Here is a 14,341-nt window from a genome sequence, read left to right as displayed (position 1 = left end):
TCCATAACATACGTCAAATATATCTACCAGAGACAGAAATTAGAAGAGGAAATGTATTGTTTGTTTAGATAGATAGATAGATAGATAGATAGATAGATAGATATGGCACTTTTCAAAACATTTTACATTATAAAATCAGCAAACGTTAAAACAGAGGAACACCATGAAACACATTTTTGAAAAAAGCAGTGAATGGGTCCTTGCACACCCGGGCATGTTGGGACATGGTGCATGTTGAAGTTTGGTGCATGTCAGAGTGCGATGGAGATGTGGGTTATCGCTCAGATCTGTGTCACAAATGTCATTCTGTGGCTCACACAGCACTTGACAGAGATCCCCACTCCCCTCCCCCCAGCCAAAGTCATTGTTACAATGCAAATGACCTGGTGTGACTTTTCTCAGCAGGTAAGCCTGTCAGCCTGTCTGCTGCATACGGCACACTGCAGGACCTGTGTCTGTCTGTCAAAACATGATCTTTCCTTTTGCCAGGAGGTGGCGATATGTCTGTGAATGTACATTGGCATTTGGATTTGATCAGGGAAAGTCTTTGATGAAGCGTGTAAAGGTTTAGGCCCATTGCAGCATGTGGAGCAGAGTTACACATCACTTACTGTTTCATGGTGAACCATCAGATTTTCTGCATGCTGCCATGACCAGGCCCCTTCCCTATCGGGGGAGTTCACCATGAGATTGTCACAGTTAATGTGAAATGGCAGCCTTGCTATTGGGTTTAGAGTATGGCTGTCATGATAGTTTTGGGTGTCCTGGTGTGCTTCCTATCACTACCAATCTCAAGGATGATATCACATAATATCACAAGTTTGGGGTCATGGTATGTAAAAATAGAATTCCTTAAACTTCCTCTTACCAATAGATGGTGCTATGACTGTGATTGGACCTTAGCACATGTGTTCAGGGCAGCACTGTGATGACGCCTGAAGTCTCAGGCAGATTGCAGCATGTGGAGCAGAGTCACACATCCTTCCTGTTTCATAATGAACCATCAGATATTCATTGGAGCGCAATGGCCCCGCGCTTTGAGGTTTTAGTTACATTTTGATACGTTTTCATCAGGAAGGCCAGTTGTATACACTGGCAAAATTGTACGCCTCTACAACTTGCCCCCTAGGAGAGGGGTGTTGATGCATTTCAGGCAAAATGACAGACTTCCTGTTGGGTTTAGAGTATGGATGTCCGTGACTTTTTTGGTGCGGCTCGACTAAATTTATTGGATAGCGGTGAAACCTGTTAAATGTGTTGCCCGTCTTCCATGTTACGAATCTGAAAATAATATCGTGCTGTGCAGTCATTTTGCCAGAAAGATGCGCAATGATCATAAAATATGAAAAAATTTTGCCACTTTGGACATGTGTGCAAATTTTCACGAAGGTTTGAGCACATTTAGGCAGTCAAACCTGGAGCAGTTAGCACAGTCCTTGAGGTCTTGCATTTTGTGCTTGAGCCCCAATAATAAAAAAAAAATTATAATCTGAGGAAATTTAATAGGGTCCTTCGGGACTTTCAGTGCTCTGACCCAACTGCTACTACGTCTATATTTTAAAAGCAGGTGGGCTTTGAGAGATTTGAAAGTGGTGTCTCGGATGTGTTGGGGTAGTTAGTGTAGATGCAGATATGGAAAAGGCCCTGTCGCCCCAGGTTAGGTGCTTGGTTCTCAGCATTGTAGGACCGGAGGCTGTCAGATAGAAGAAACCTGCAGAACCAGGCTCAGAGGCGGAGACTTTCTGCTGTTCTGGTTGGGGTTAGGGGATGGACAGAGAAGTGTATAGGACAGACTGCTGAGCCGTGTGAAATAAAACATCAGTGGTGCTTCTTAGTGAAATCTAAACTCTCTGCTCAGGTCACATTTTCAGCATACGAGTCAGTTACACACAGTAAACAGGCACGGTGAGCGTTGAGTAAAAGAACAAAGTTACAATAAAAGGCACAAAGAAACGGTAGTATTTGAATCCTGTTTATTTCAAAGCCTTTCCTTTTACAAAGCCGAGTAGTGTGATGGTGCTTTGTTAATGAAGCAAAAGAAGGTGCCATTTAGAGGATGTTCCTTATTCACAGGAAATCACAATAAACAGCATAAATGTAGTATCAGTATACAAGAGGACACACTTATAATAAAAAAACAAAAAGGTTATTTCTGAGGTAGCCATATACCTGACTGGACAGCATCATCATTAATATTAATATCTTTGAACTGGCGCATTGAGAATATTAGTAAGGCTTTTTCATGACACATAAACAACAAGGCACAGGAGAGAGTTGGGTTCAGCGGTCACCTCATGCGGAAACCTGAAGTTTTCACTTTTGTGAGCAGAACGTCTGCATGCAGCTCCTCCTCACAACCCTTACACTTCTCAGCACGCACAAAGCCACACAGTAAAAATACCAGGATATAAAAATGAGAGATTTGACCAAACATAAGTTAAATGATGAGATTACGATCTGAAAGTTAAGTTCAAAATCCAACTATGAGGTAAAAAACAACAACAACTTTGACAGTGTAGCAATGAAACAGTAACAATAGACACAAGTTACTTAAAATGAATAGCACCAACTTGCTCAAACACTGCACCAACACAATGTACAGTACTATTTAAAAGAACGCCTGTGTTTTCCAGTTGTGTTGGGCGCACAGTCTGCTGCATCGTATAGATTCATTCCTCAACTTTCATCAAAGAGGAAACTGAAGTTGTGTTGGGTGCTGTACGTTGTCCCAACATCTAAGTTGAGTTCACAGAACAAAACAGTATTAATGAAAAACAAACAAAAGAACCCCCCCCAAAAAAAACATAACATACAAATGCTTCACCTAGGAGTGTCACTTTGTTAGCATCACAAACATAGTGAAAGTAATACATTGCTATTTCTTTATATATATTTCTTTTTAACATTTCAGAAAAGGGCCAGGCTCAGGGACCAAAATCCACACAAAAAAAAACAAAAAAAAACAAAACCCATCGATCTCTACAATATCGTATTGGGAAGAAAAAAATATAGCTGTTAATAAAGAACGGTGTCTGGAAAGCTACATTTTACAACTTAAAGTGGCTGAGAAGAATGAGTAAATGTAAGCATTTACATTGCTTGACAAATGTTGCAAAGATTCCAGAATAAGTGAAACATAAAAGTGAAAGTGCAACAGAAGTAAAGTTCGAGGCCCAAATTCTGACTGAAGGTAGAGTCCAACTTCATCGAATCAAATCTTCAGATAAAATAAGCAGCGATATCTGATTCAATAAAGGGAACGACAGAAAGCTTTCGTCCATAAGCAGTAATTAGGGCGACACAACTATTTCAGAAAATACATTTCAATCACATCTTCAATTGCATACTTTTGTACTTTATGATGAAATAGCATTTGTTTTTGATGCAGACACAAAAACTGTGTAAAATCTTTACAGCACACTTCAATGCATTTCACTGCCAGATAATCCAGGGACGTTAAGATGGTTTCATAATCAAATATTATTGATATATTTATTAGAAGATTATTAATATCAATAATATTCCTAGTGTCCCCTCCCCAATATTTCAATTATCATTTGTTTGATGTCTCAGAGAAAACAAATTCTAGTTTGTAAAGACATTTTCTGAAACAGGTGTGCAGCTGCAATCAAAGCATGAATTTCCTACTAAAAAAACAAGAGAGATCTGTGAAAAAAATAACATTGCACAGCCAGGGGTCAGATCTCATAGGGGTGAATTTGACGTTATCTTCTTTTATTTATTTTTTTGTCAGAACTGGGCCATCAAAACTGCTGGGGAAATATGAGCTGGAACCAACCCGTTCCCTGATTTAAATAACCTTAGTAAAAGAAGGTAAAATTCACAACTTCTTATAAAGAAAAAAAAGGGCTTAAGAACCAATTTACCATCAAACATGAAACGGCACCAAAAAAAAAAAAAAAAAAAAACAACCCTTCAGTATAGTTGGAACATAGTGGAGAAAATGGGAAAAGAAATTAGAAATCACGAGTACTAAACATTTCTACATAAACCAGGACGTTATAATGTAACATTACACATTTCTTTAGATGTTGAGGTGCGATCATTTGCTAAGTAAAACATATAATGACCCAATAAAAGTCACGGCTGAAAAAGGAAAAGCTAAATAGAGGCGCAAGAATTGTGATTTGACAATTACCCCAAATGTGTCTTCTATAGCCATTTCAATAACCCTAACTCTATAAGGTGCAATAATAGGAGTCACATTTGGAGTTTTACCTTGTAATTGCTGCTACAGTAAAGCCCTTCAGCATCTGTGCTGTGACCACATATAAACAGGTAACAGCAGTAACTGGGCGTCTGTGCTTTTCTTCATGAACCTTTATGTTTTCTCCAATACTTTAAGCCCCGAAGAAAAAGTTTTATCTTCCTTGACCAGTGAGGAAAAAAAAAGAATGTCACCAAAGTTTGTCCTAAGTCTCCTATTTTAGCTTCTCGCCATTGGGAGACATTAAAATACAACTGAATCTAGCTTAATAAAACAAGAAAGAACAAATAGAAAGACAGACAAACACAGAAAACCGCCTATGCTCTGACGTGCCAAGTAAAGACGACACTTCAGAAAATAAAGAGATTTGGCTACTTTGTGGTTGAGTGCAATTTTCCTTGTGAGGTGAGGCAGGAGAGGCTGGTTGATATCTGGAGGTCACTTAGTGGAGGTGCTGCTGGCAGTGGATCTTCTCAGCCTGGTCCAAAAGTTCCAGCATTTCCTGTATGATGGCCTGTAGGGCACGGCCCAGGTCTTCCCCGCTGTAAGGCTTTCCGAGAGGAGGCACATGAACGAAGGCAGAGCGACCGTGGCTCAGGTATAGAGATGTGTAGTAGGTGAAATCGCAGAGATACCTGTTACAAAATAGAAAATGTAATCAGTCAAAGACTCCCTCTAAAAACAAATACCAAAATATGGTAGTTGTTTTTTTTTTTTTTTTATAGCGAATGAATAATCATTCAAGGTCAATCTGAACTTTTAACCAACATCCGAGTAGCCTTGAGTTGAAATAAACGATATGTAGATATAATAATATGGAAACAAAATGAAATGACAATGAAAAAATACAAGAAAGAAAATTCACTTAAAGAGAACAAATGATTCTTCAAGTTGCCCAGAGGAAACCACCTCTGGGCTCACTACGGTTGAAGGCAGGTTACACCTGGACAGGTCGTTACACCCACAGCTAATATCATTGAAATCTTCATCCATCTGAACCGGTTGGAGTCTGTCTCAGATTACACAAAGTGGTAGAGGGAGTGCATCCATCCTATGACCCCTGGAGGTCTGTATAGTGTATCGTCGACGATGTGTCGAACAACTTTACCGCTGAATTCCCACAAAAACTCTTTGCAAGTGTACCTTGTTCTCTCTAAACTCAGTAACTATGTATTTTGTTATTTCATTAAAGACATTATGAATGCCTCTCTTTTTACTTTTTCAAGCATTGTTGCTTTGCTGCATTTTCTCATTAATGCCTTTTCTTTCTTCACAGACCTAAAAAAAATAAAAGCACTCCTATTGATCGTACGTCCAGGAACAAAAACAGTCGAACCAATTGTGTGCAAAATTTCCAGGAGGAAAATTGCATAGTTGATTCTCGTGTCTTAGCTGTTGAGGGTTTTGCGATTTGAAAACACATTAACCTCCTCCTGTTAACGCATTTGACCGAACAAAAAGCTGATTTCCACATGGTACAAATTGAACATACATTTACCTTCCGGCATCTTTGGAAACAGACACAGCTACTCCCAGTCCTGACGCAGTCACTCGCTTGCAGACCGATTCCATGTCAATAACTGAGTTGATACAGTCCGGGCCTCCCACAATGCAACACTGTGAATCCGGACAGAAGCTGCTGTTGTCCAGGCCCCTGTAGCCATGATTTCTGCCACATTTCTCCAACGTGACAGTGGTGGCCATACCCGAGACGCCAACATGAACTACCAGCTGATGAAACAATGAAAAGGATAAAAACTATGAGTCAGAATCCCCAAAATATATCTCACTGCTAATTCTGGTTTTTGTGCTGTCAAAGTTTTCATCTCAGGACACAACTAAGCAGATGGCTTTATTTTGAAAGCAAAGATTATGTGAAAAAATAATACTTTAAATAAAGATTTTCATTAAAACCAGTCAGTGCATGGGAAGAGTCGGGTACCGAACCGGACTCTTCCCAGGCACTGTCAGATGAGATTATACTTTTTAATTTACAATGAACCCTTTAATCTTTGAGTGATTATAATGAGTACAGAAATCAACCTACCAGTGGATGATACTGCTTCCATAATGAAGGAACCAAACTCTGGACTGTCTGGTATTCTACAGGAACCTCATATACATGCAAGTCCACTTCACTGCCCAGTCCAAGCTTCTTCAGTTCCTTTCAGAATAACAAACAAAAACAAAAACAAAAAAAATGATCTCCACATATTGACACAACTTTGGCTTCTGATCATATATGAATAATCATAAAACATTTGCAAAATATACTTCTCTTCAACAGAGGACATAAACTATGCAATTCTCTTCATATTAACGAATAAATTACACACCCACTGCTAATTGACTACTTAAAGTCTATAAAATATGTTTGGTTTTGGTTGGTTTCTGGTAAATATTAGGTGAGTGCATTAAAATAATTTTTGTTGTCGTTCTAAGAGCAAAGAGGTTCCTCATTTGCCAAAAGCACATCATTTTAGACTTTACCCAGAAAATAAGACACCTAAATTAATGTTTATCCAAAAAAAAAACAACCACAACAGAATATAATGTCATATAACAGGTAACATAAGCCAAACAAATGTGTTTCCACTTCAGCCAGTGAAGCGACACCTCCCCCAATCTCCCTGCAGGACAAATAGCCCTGGACATTGACCCCCACTTGTATTGAAAAGAGGTGAGTTTGACCATGTCTGTGACCCTTCCACAATGAGGCCTTTTGTGTGGCTTTTAATATCCTTATCAAGCCCGTCTAGACATTCTGACAACTGCAATCACCCCGCCCCGACACATGAAGCCCCTACAAACCTCTGCGATCGACACAAGCAGATTCAAATGCTTCCTACAACATAATGATAGCAGTCACTGCACTAGGACTAAATATGAAACAAATACATAATACATTAGAATTATAATCCTGTGCAGAGCATGCTAATTTCAAATTAAAAAAAAAAGTAATTAATATTATTAATAATAGGTGAAACATACCTGTACTGCTACCCAGCTGGCGTTGACAGTGTGCTCGCCAAATGGCCCAAAACCTGGAAAACATCCCTGTTATTTTATTTATCCACCAGCCGTGTGTAATGAGCTTTAAATGACATGAAACCAAATACGAAGAATAAATATTTTTTATTGTGCTCTCTTTTGAAAAGTAGAAGTGACAATCTATGAATAGAATAAGTAGATTCTTTATCTCTAATAGTCAAAACAATCCAAAATAATTACTTAGTATCTGCCGCCCCCCTCGCAGCAATTTCTATAACCTGCGGAGGCCTGTGGATATTCACTCACGATTGTTTATACAGGGATCTATAACTGATCCCCCATCCACCACCCTTCTTGGGGTCAGTGAGTCCCTGGGGGCTGGGTGGAGAGAGGATCAGTCTGTCTGACAGGCTGCTGAAAAGAAGCAGAGTGAGGGGCCGGCAGCTGCCAGCCGGCCCACTATTGTGGAGGTGCTGTTCCCAGGCCATCTACACATCTTGTATCAGCTGGGGCAGCAAGTCTCTGCAGGCCTTTGTGTCTGAAAACACAAAATCACTGCCATCGTTACTCCGACTAAAATGTAATGCACCGGACTGCAGTTTGTGGGCTTATAGAATTGTATTCCTACGAGGTATGAAGTGAAATGAAGCTAACCACAAGAATTTCAGTTTTTTTTTTTTTTTTAATTACAGATTTAGTTTTTATTTATATTCATCATTATTACTGTAAATATTTTTCAGTCAAGCTTCCATTTATTTAATCATAAAGCAAACAATTTTTTTAATAATGCACATGAAACAAAGATTAAAAGAAAGACTGCTAAAAATCGCAGTTAAAATATTTTATATTACTGTGCAAAAATGTGATTGGGAATGTATTGAATTGGATTCATTTATATTCATTATCAAAACAGTAAATCAAGACCCTAATAACACTTAAACATCTTTGTTATTTCTGGTTTAACCACTATGCACACACTTATGACACCAGATCTCCACAGAACTACAGTGTTTTGATAAGAGGATGAAACTCATTAAACACACACAAAAACTGAAAAGCAAAACAAAACTTAAAAGTTAAATCAGTTTTTCCAAATGGCGTGTATTTTCAAATGCTTCAGATTATTTTAGTCTAGATGTTCTGTATTTGTAGTTTTTCTTTCTTTCTTTTTTTTTTTTTTTAAATACAGACATTCACGTTGTTCGCAGTCTATTGCATAAAAGCAATGTAACACTGTAATAATTAAAATAACTCTTTGTCCGTCAAAATCAAAGTGTCCAGATGTGTGTAGCGGTCAAAACTATCAGTATCAACGTTTAAACAAATAGCTTCAGCTGTGGCATTTTGTTTATTCCCTGAAGCCTTTCAACAACAGACCAAACGAACGAAAGGCGACATGTTGTTTCATTCGGTGGATGTGTTTTGAATGTTCACTGAACAACAGCAACGACCAATTCCCCCAAATTAAAGAGTTAGGAAAGCTTTGTTTCTGTGCACAGCAGCGGGGCTCCGGAGCGGCTCACAGCCTGACGCCATTAGCGACTCAGCAGCTGTCATCTCCTCAACTTTTTCTCTCCACTTTCACCCGCCGCGCAAACACCACAAGCACGACAGCCGCAGAAAGACAGACCTGTAACGACCACAGTCCGTTTGCTGTTGTCCATGTCCCGTACTGTTGCCGTTGGAGGGTTCCTTGTTCTCCACTACAGTCCGGGGCAGCGTAGCGACACGGCAGCGCAACAGCTGAGGAGCTTCTGCCTCGCAGCGGAGAGACCGGCGGTCCACCTTCAACACGACGTGCGCTCCGTCCGACGTGACGCCATCACGTCAGCAGTGACGCGCCGCCGTGCAACAAACAAACAAACACACCAGGGCCGTCAAACATAAGACCCGTGGGCCAAAAATGGCTCGTAAGAGGCTCCACAACAACATGAAAAAAAGACAAAAAAAATCTTTGCGATAAGATAAGACATAAGATTGAATTTTATTAATCCTACATGACGAAATTCAGTCATCACAGCAGCTCAACATTGCAGAAATACTTAAAGACAGTTATGATAGTTCCACACAAGAGAATCTATATGATTATATAGAAAAAGATGATTTTCTCTCACAGTATCATAAAAGGTTTTGAACAGAGTCCTGCAGACTCCAAAGACCCTCAACCTCCTCAGCAGGTAAAGTCGGCTTTGGCTCTTCTGTGTTAGTGGCTCAGGTGAGTTTGTTGTTTAGGTGAACACCCTGGTATTTCTAGGAGTTCATTGTCTCTATGTCATGTTAAATTTGAATTTAAAGGTTATGATGGCTCTATATTACTTCTCGAGCCCAGTGATGAGGAAGTTGGGCTGTTTGTGGCCCCTGAGCTAAAAATTGATAAAATTTGTATTCTTGGGTACTAACTCATTGCTCCTCCCGGGCGGGGATTATTGTTTTCGACAGTAGGGGGCAGTGCAGGTTTTATACAGCCACGCGCTGCTCCGGATAGTTCTGAGAAGAAGAAATCATTCGGTGGAGAAATTGTGTTAGCGGCGCTGTGAGAGCGGCAAGAAACTGAATAAAGCTCTGTAAGAAATATCTCCACACAGAGTCAAAATGGTGAGTATTTTCTCCGTCAACTTAACTACAAAGTGTTTTGATTTGTAGAGGTTAAAACTATCCCGTCAACGCGAACTGCACGAGTATTGCAGGGCCACGGCTCGAGCACTAGCTAAAGTGAAGTGAGCTGTTTTACAAAAACTAAATATAATTCACACACTCTCTTTTGAAACCACAGTAGAGTGAAGTCGTGTGTCTAGGTAAGCCTTTGAATTGAGCAGTTTGGGATGAAAATTTGATTCCAACTTAAGTCTGAACGTAAGTTAAACGTAAGCAGTGTGCAGCGTCTGTTGGCGTCGTAAGACAAACTCATGGCTGAATAATGAGTTCAATAAGGAAGCATGAAATTACCCCGTTTGACATCTTTGCGCCAACGTGAGGTCTTAATGTAATTCTAAACTCAATAATATCGTGAATCGAAGACTTCTACGTTTGAAGCTGTTAAATGTTTATTACAATTTAATTTGCATCTGTGTCATTTTGCAGCTTCCCTTGTCTCTACTGAAGACGGCCCAGAACCATCCCATGGTGAGATTCTCTCTGCAGCAACTCCACACATAGCACCACATCTCTGTTAAAATGGTCATATGATTGTCCATCACGGTGCCCCATGTTTCTTACAGGATTTAGGGCAATTACATGTACACAAATTAATATTCTATGATCCAGACAGTCCTTATTTGTGTTGCAATCAGATCACATTTGAAATGGTAATTTCCCACCATGTACAAGCAGCTGACACAGCCTTACCTTACTCTCTGATTTTATGATTAGTTCAATATCATTCCAGTAACTATCTCCAAATGTGGATCACAGCTAAACAATTAAACACATTTATTTGGGTGATGGTCAACGCTCATCTTGATTTGTACTCTTCCGGCAGGTATTGTATGTTATGCCATAAGAAAACAAAATGTCACCTTTTTGCAATGTTCTGAAGAAGCTGTTTGTTCGTTCTGTCTTTTCGCAGTTGGTGGAACTCAAAAATGGAGAGACGTACAACGGTCACCTGGTCAGCTGTGACAACTGGATGAACATCAACCTAAGAGAAGTCATTTGTACTTCTAGGGTAAAGCTGACCTCTACTCTTTCTTTTCTTCAGACACTGAAATGTTCTATCCAGTGCCTCCAACATAAACATCAGTGGACACTGGACGTGCTCACATTTGCCAGGAAAATTATATTGAGATTGTTTTTCCCGATTGTGTGCAGCTGACAGGTTCTTTAATGTATTATGTGAAATTGAGATATTAATCACTTAAGGCTTTGTCTAATTGACTGCAGTCAATTAGAGGAAGTCCACTTCCTTTTTGCACGGGAAGTCCACGTTTGCTTTTTTAACCAGCAAGGAGTCTGTGCATGAAGTTTAGCGCAGTAGTGATCGTGAAGGTATGGAGTTCAGGACTTAGTGCTGCTGTGTCCCAAGAACAGTTTCTCTGAGACCGTTCACCTATCTTGAATGTGAAACACAATGTCATTTGTTGACTTGTGCTCATACACACGTGCACATCCTTTTGCTGTTAGTTGAAGTCTAAGGACATATTTCTGCAAAACTCTTGCCGTAACAAACATTTTTTTTATTTTTTTTAACACTTTGGCAAAACATTATTGTGTAACAAAAGTAGTTTACTTGAGTTATGATCATCACTTTTATGTATGCCCTAAATATTTAAGAAATCACTTGAGATCTACCACAAGTTAGTAATATAAAACTAATGTCCATGTTTCTTTCAAACATCAACTTGGTTATGGGTGAGCAGTTGAAGACAAATCTAATTGCTGGATTGAGCAGAAAAAATATCAAGTAGGTTTGTTCTTAAACCAGCAAAAAGCAGTTCTGTGTGCTGCTTCAAAACAAGCAAAAACACGTTTCCCCTCAAAGGTTCATGTCTGAATAGAAAGACAGTATGGCTTGGCATGAAAACTGTCATCTTATCAGCAGCTGTGCTTCAGTTTATCAAAATAAAGAGGAAAAATTTAACTTGCTTGTTTTCACAAGGACCAACTCTGCTATTAATTCAGCAGTGAAGTTGTCGGGGTCGCAGCCGTGGCTTAAGTTTCACTAGATGTCATGTATTAAGTAAAGTGTTGCGCAAATAAGATGTGTGACGTCTCAACTGCAGGATGGCGATAAATTTTGGAGGATGCCCGAGTGCTACATCCGAGGAAGTACCATCAAGTACCTGCGAATTCCTGACGAGATCATTGACATGGTGAAGGAGGACGTGGTGTCGAAGGGCCGCGGCCGTGGAGGAGCACAACAGAACAAACAACAGGGTAAAGGAAGAGGAGGAGCTGGCCGAGGTGAGTGGAAGCGACCAAGTGTCGGAATAGTCAGGGAATACTTTAAACACTTGGACCTCTGATAGAATCTTACCGTTTAAAGTTTTTAATATTGAGTGTCACTTTGTTTTGTTTATTTTAGTTATTTTTCTGCTCTCTAATTCCAGATTTGACTTAGATCAATGATAAAGAATTTTTCAGGTGTTGTTTTGATACAGTTGCTACCTATTGTTTAATTTCCACATTTGATTGCCTGGAAAGAAGTAATGTTCGGATATATCCATGTTTATTTTTGAAGTGGGGGTTACACGCCTTCTTGTGGGTGTTTGTATCCGCCCCTCAATCCAAAATATCCCTCATAACATGAACTCAAGTGTGGACTTTTTTATTTGCACCTGCAAAGACCTACTTGTCATGATTAAGTTGAAATCTTAATTTAAGATTCAAAACTATAAAGCAGCATCTGTTTTGTTGATGTGACCAGATTAACATCACAGTGTGTTATGAATAAAGCAGTGACAAGATTGTCTCCTGTTTTAAAAAAGAAATGATGTGCAGACTTTGTGTGGTTAATTTGTTTAAAACTACAAACTATTTCATTAATTACTTTTGTATGCTGTCATCTGCTACTGGACCACATTGTGTTTATTTCTACATGAGCTCATGTCCATGAATTTATGCATTTCTATTTTTTACCCATTCCAAAGCTGTTTTGCCAGTACTTGACCTGGTGCAGTACTCTGCCTGTTGTGCCTCTAATTGTTTTTTATTTATTTTAATGAGGATTAAGCTTCAGGGTCAGTTTAGCAAATTAACACTGGATGTAGTATCGGCATTAATCTTTCAAGCCATATTGCAGGAGGGACACCAGCTTGAAGCAAATGATATGTGAAAGAACTCTCTCGTGTTAAAGTTTGTTTAAAGCGTTCCGTGTTGTACTGATTGTGTGGGATGTACTGTACCAATATAGATTACTTGAAAATGACGTCTGTAGTTTGACTGGTTCAGCTTCATAAATTTCTTCAAATGGACAAATATGTTTCACACTGTCTGTTTAAGTGTTGCAGCTGCACCTTAACTTGAGTTTTATTCTTTTAAATATCCCGGCGACCTCTGGAAATGTTGCTTAAAAGCACAAAACTTACACTTGTTTTCATTATTTGTTTGAAACCTGTCTTGGTTTAGTTTTTCTGTGTAAAATAGAAGAATCTGTATTTTTAGATCATTAAACAAAATACTAGCAATCACTTTTCTTTAAAAAATTTTTTTTAAAGAAAACAATTGACAGCATTGCCTCTCCCCCTTTGCTCTCTGCACCGTCTCTAGGGCTGTTTGGTGGTCGTGGTCGAGGGATGACCGGCCGTGGTCAGCACCTGCAGCAGCAGACGTCTGAGAGGAAACCCAGCAAACCTCCGGGCCTGAAGACCCACCACTGACAGAATACCCATCCCGAGTGATTCCTCCTTCAGTAAATGAAGATCGAGTGAATTTTCATGACACGATGGCGGAGAGTAGCAGAAAGTACACAGGGAGACATCGAGAGGAGCTTTGCTTTTGAAACCATAATAAATTTTTATTTTTAGCCTTTTGATGTTTGTTTTAGCACATTGTTCATTTATTCATACGTTCGTGTGATGCAAAGCTGGAAGACTTCTCCTTTTGTCTCAAGTCATGTGAGAGTACAACAAGATCATTTTTTTACTTGCCGGTTGCTAGAAAGCCCCTGGCATGAAGGCTTTTTGATATGCCCCCATTTCCATGTTGTTTTGTAACTTTGTCAGTCTTGTGTATTAACAAGTGTCAGCAGAGAGAGAGAGAAGGGTTCAGTGTTGGATTGTTGGTAAAATAACAGTAAATATAATTTGACTTTTCAAAGTTTAGCTACTTCCCAAGCTCCTGTGTCCAGAATGGAAAAGTTTGACTATTGATCCCATTTTTCTGTAACAAATGATGTATTTTATTTAAATAAGAACATGAAAATAAAACCGGTTTTGTTTAAGCTGTTGTTTCATTGAAAAACCATCTCCACCATTGTTGTGGTCAAATACTATATACCAAGTCAAACATGGACCAGTCATTTGTTGGGCGATCAGAAATGTTGGTAAATCTGGAAGACCTTATGTGTACAACCCCGGTTCCAAAAGTCCCACACATTGTGTGACAAGGACAATGCAACTGTTGCCTACCTTTACTGTCGATGATTAGAATTGCATAGGTACTAGTTGTATTCCAAAAATTGGTTAA

At 39.3% G+C, this 14,341-nt stretch overlaps 2 protein-coding genes across 2 annotated transcripts; one reads left to right on the top strand and one right to left on the bottom strand.

Annotated features, from left to right (window-relative positions):
* Window positions 1–1,963: 1,963 nt before the first annotated feature.
* Window positions 1,964–8,980, bottom strand: LOC308116181 (pyroglutamyl-peptidase 1-like). The gene is made up of 5 exons (XM_080474209.1): window positions 8,850–8,980; window positions 7,220–7,272; window positions 6,276–6,392; window positions 5,727–5,959; window positions 1,964–4,863 (listed from the first exon to the last, which is right to left on the bottom strand). Exons 1-5 carry the CDS (start codon window positions 8,881–8,883, stop codon window positions 4,671–4,673), a joined length of 630 nt encoding a protein of 209 aa, XP_080330335.1. The 5' UTR covers window positions 8,884–8,980; the 3' UTR covers window positions 1,964–4,670.
* Window positions 8,981–9,656: 676 nt separating this feature from the next.
* lsm4 (LSM4 homolog, U6 small nuclear RNA and mRNA degradation associated) lies at window positions 9,657–14,095 on the top strand. Its single transcript, XM_080474081.1, has 5 exons — window positions 9,657–9,814; window positions 10,301–10,342; window positions 10,785–10,883; window positions 11,938–12,118; window positions 13,424–14,095. The coding sequence occupies exons 1-5, from the start codon at window positions 9,812–9,814 to the stop codon at window positions 13,531–13,533; spliced, it is 435 nt and encodes a 144-aa protein (XP_080330207.1). The 5' UTR covers window positions 9,657–9,811; the 3' UTR covers window positions 13,534–14,095.
* The last annotated feature ends 246 nt before the right edge of the window (window positions 14,096–14,341 follow it).

Source organism: Lipophrys pholis (assembly GCF_963383615.2).
Source record: "Lipophrys pholis genome assembly, chromosome: 10".
Classification (NCBI taxonomy): Eukaryota; Metazoa; Chordata; class Actinopteri; order Blenniiformes; family Blenniidae; genus Lipophrys; species Lipophrys pholis.
The sequence above is the reverse complement of the archived record's forward strand: the minus strand, read 5'-3'. Positions and strand labels throughout refer to the sequence as shown.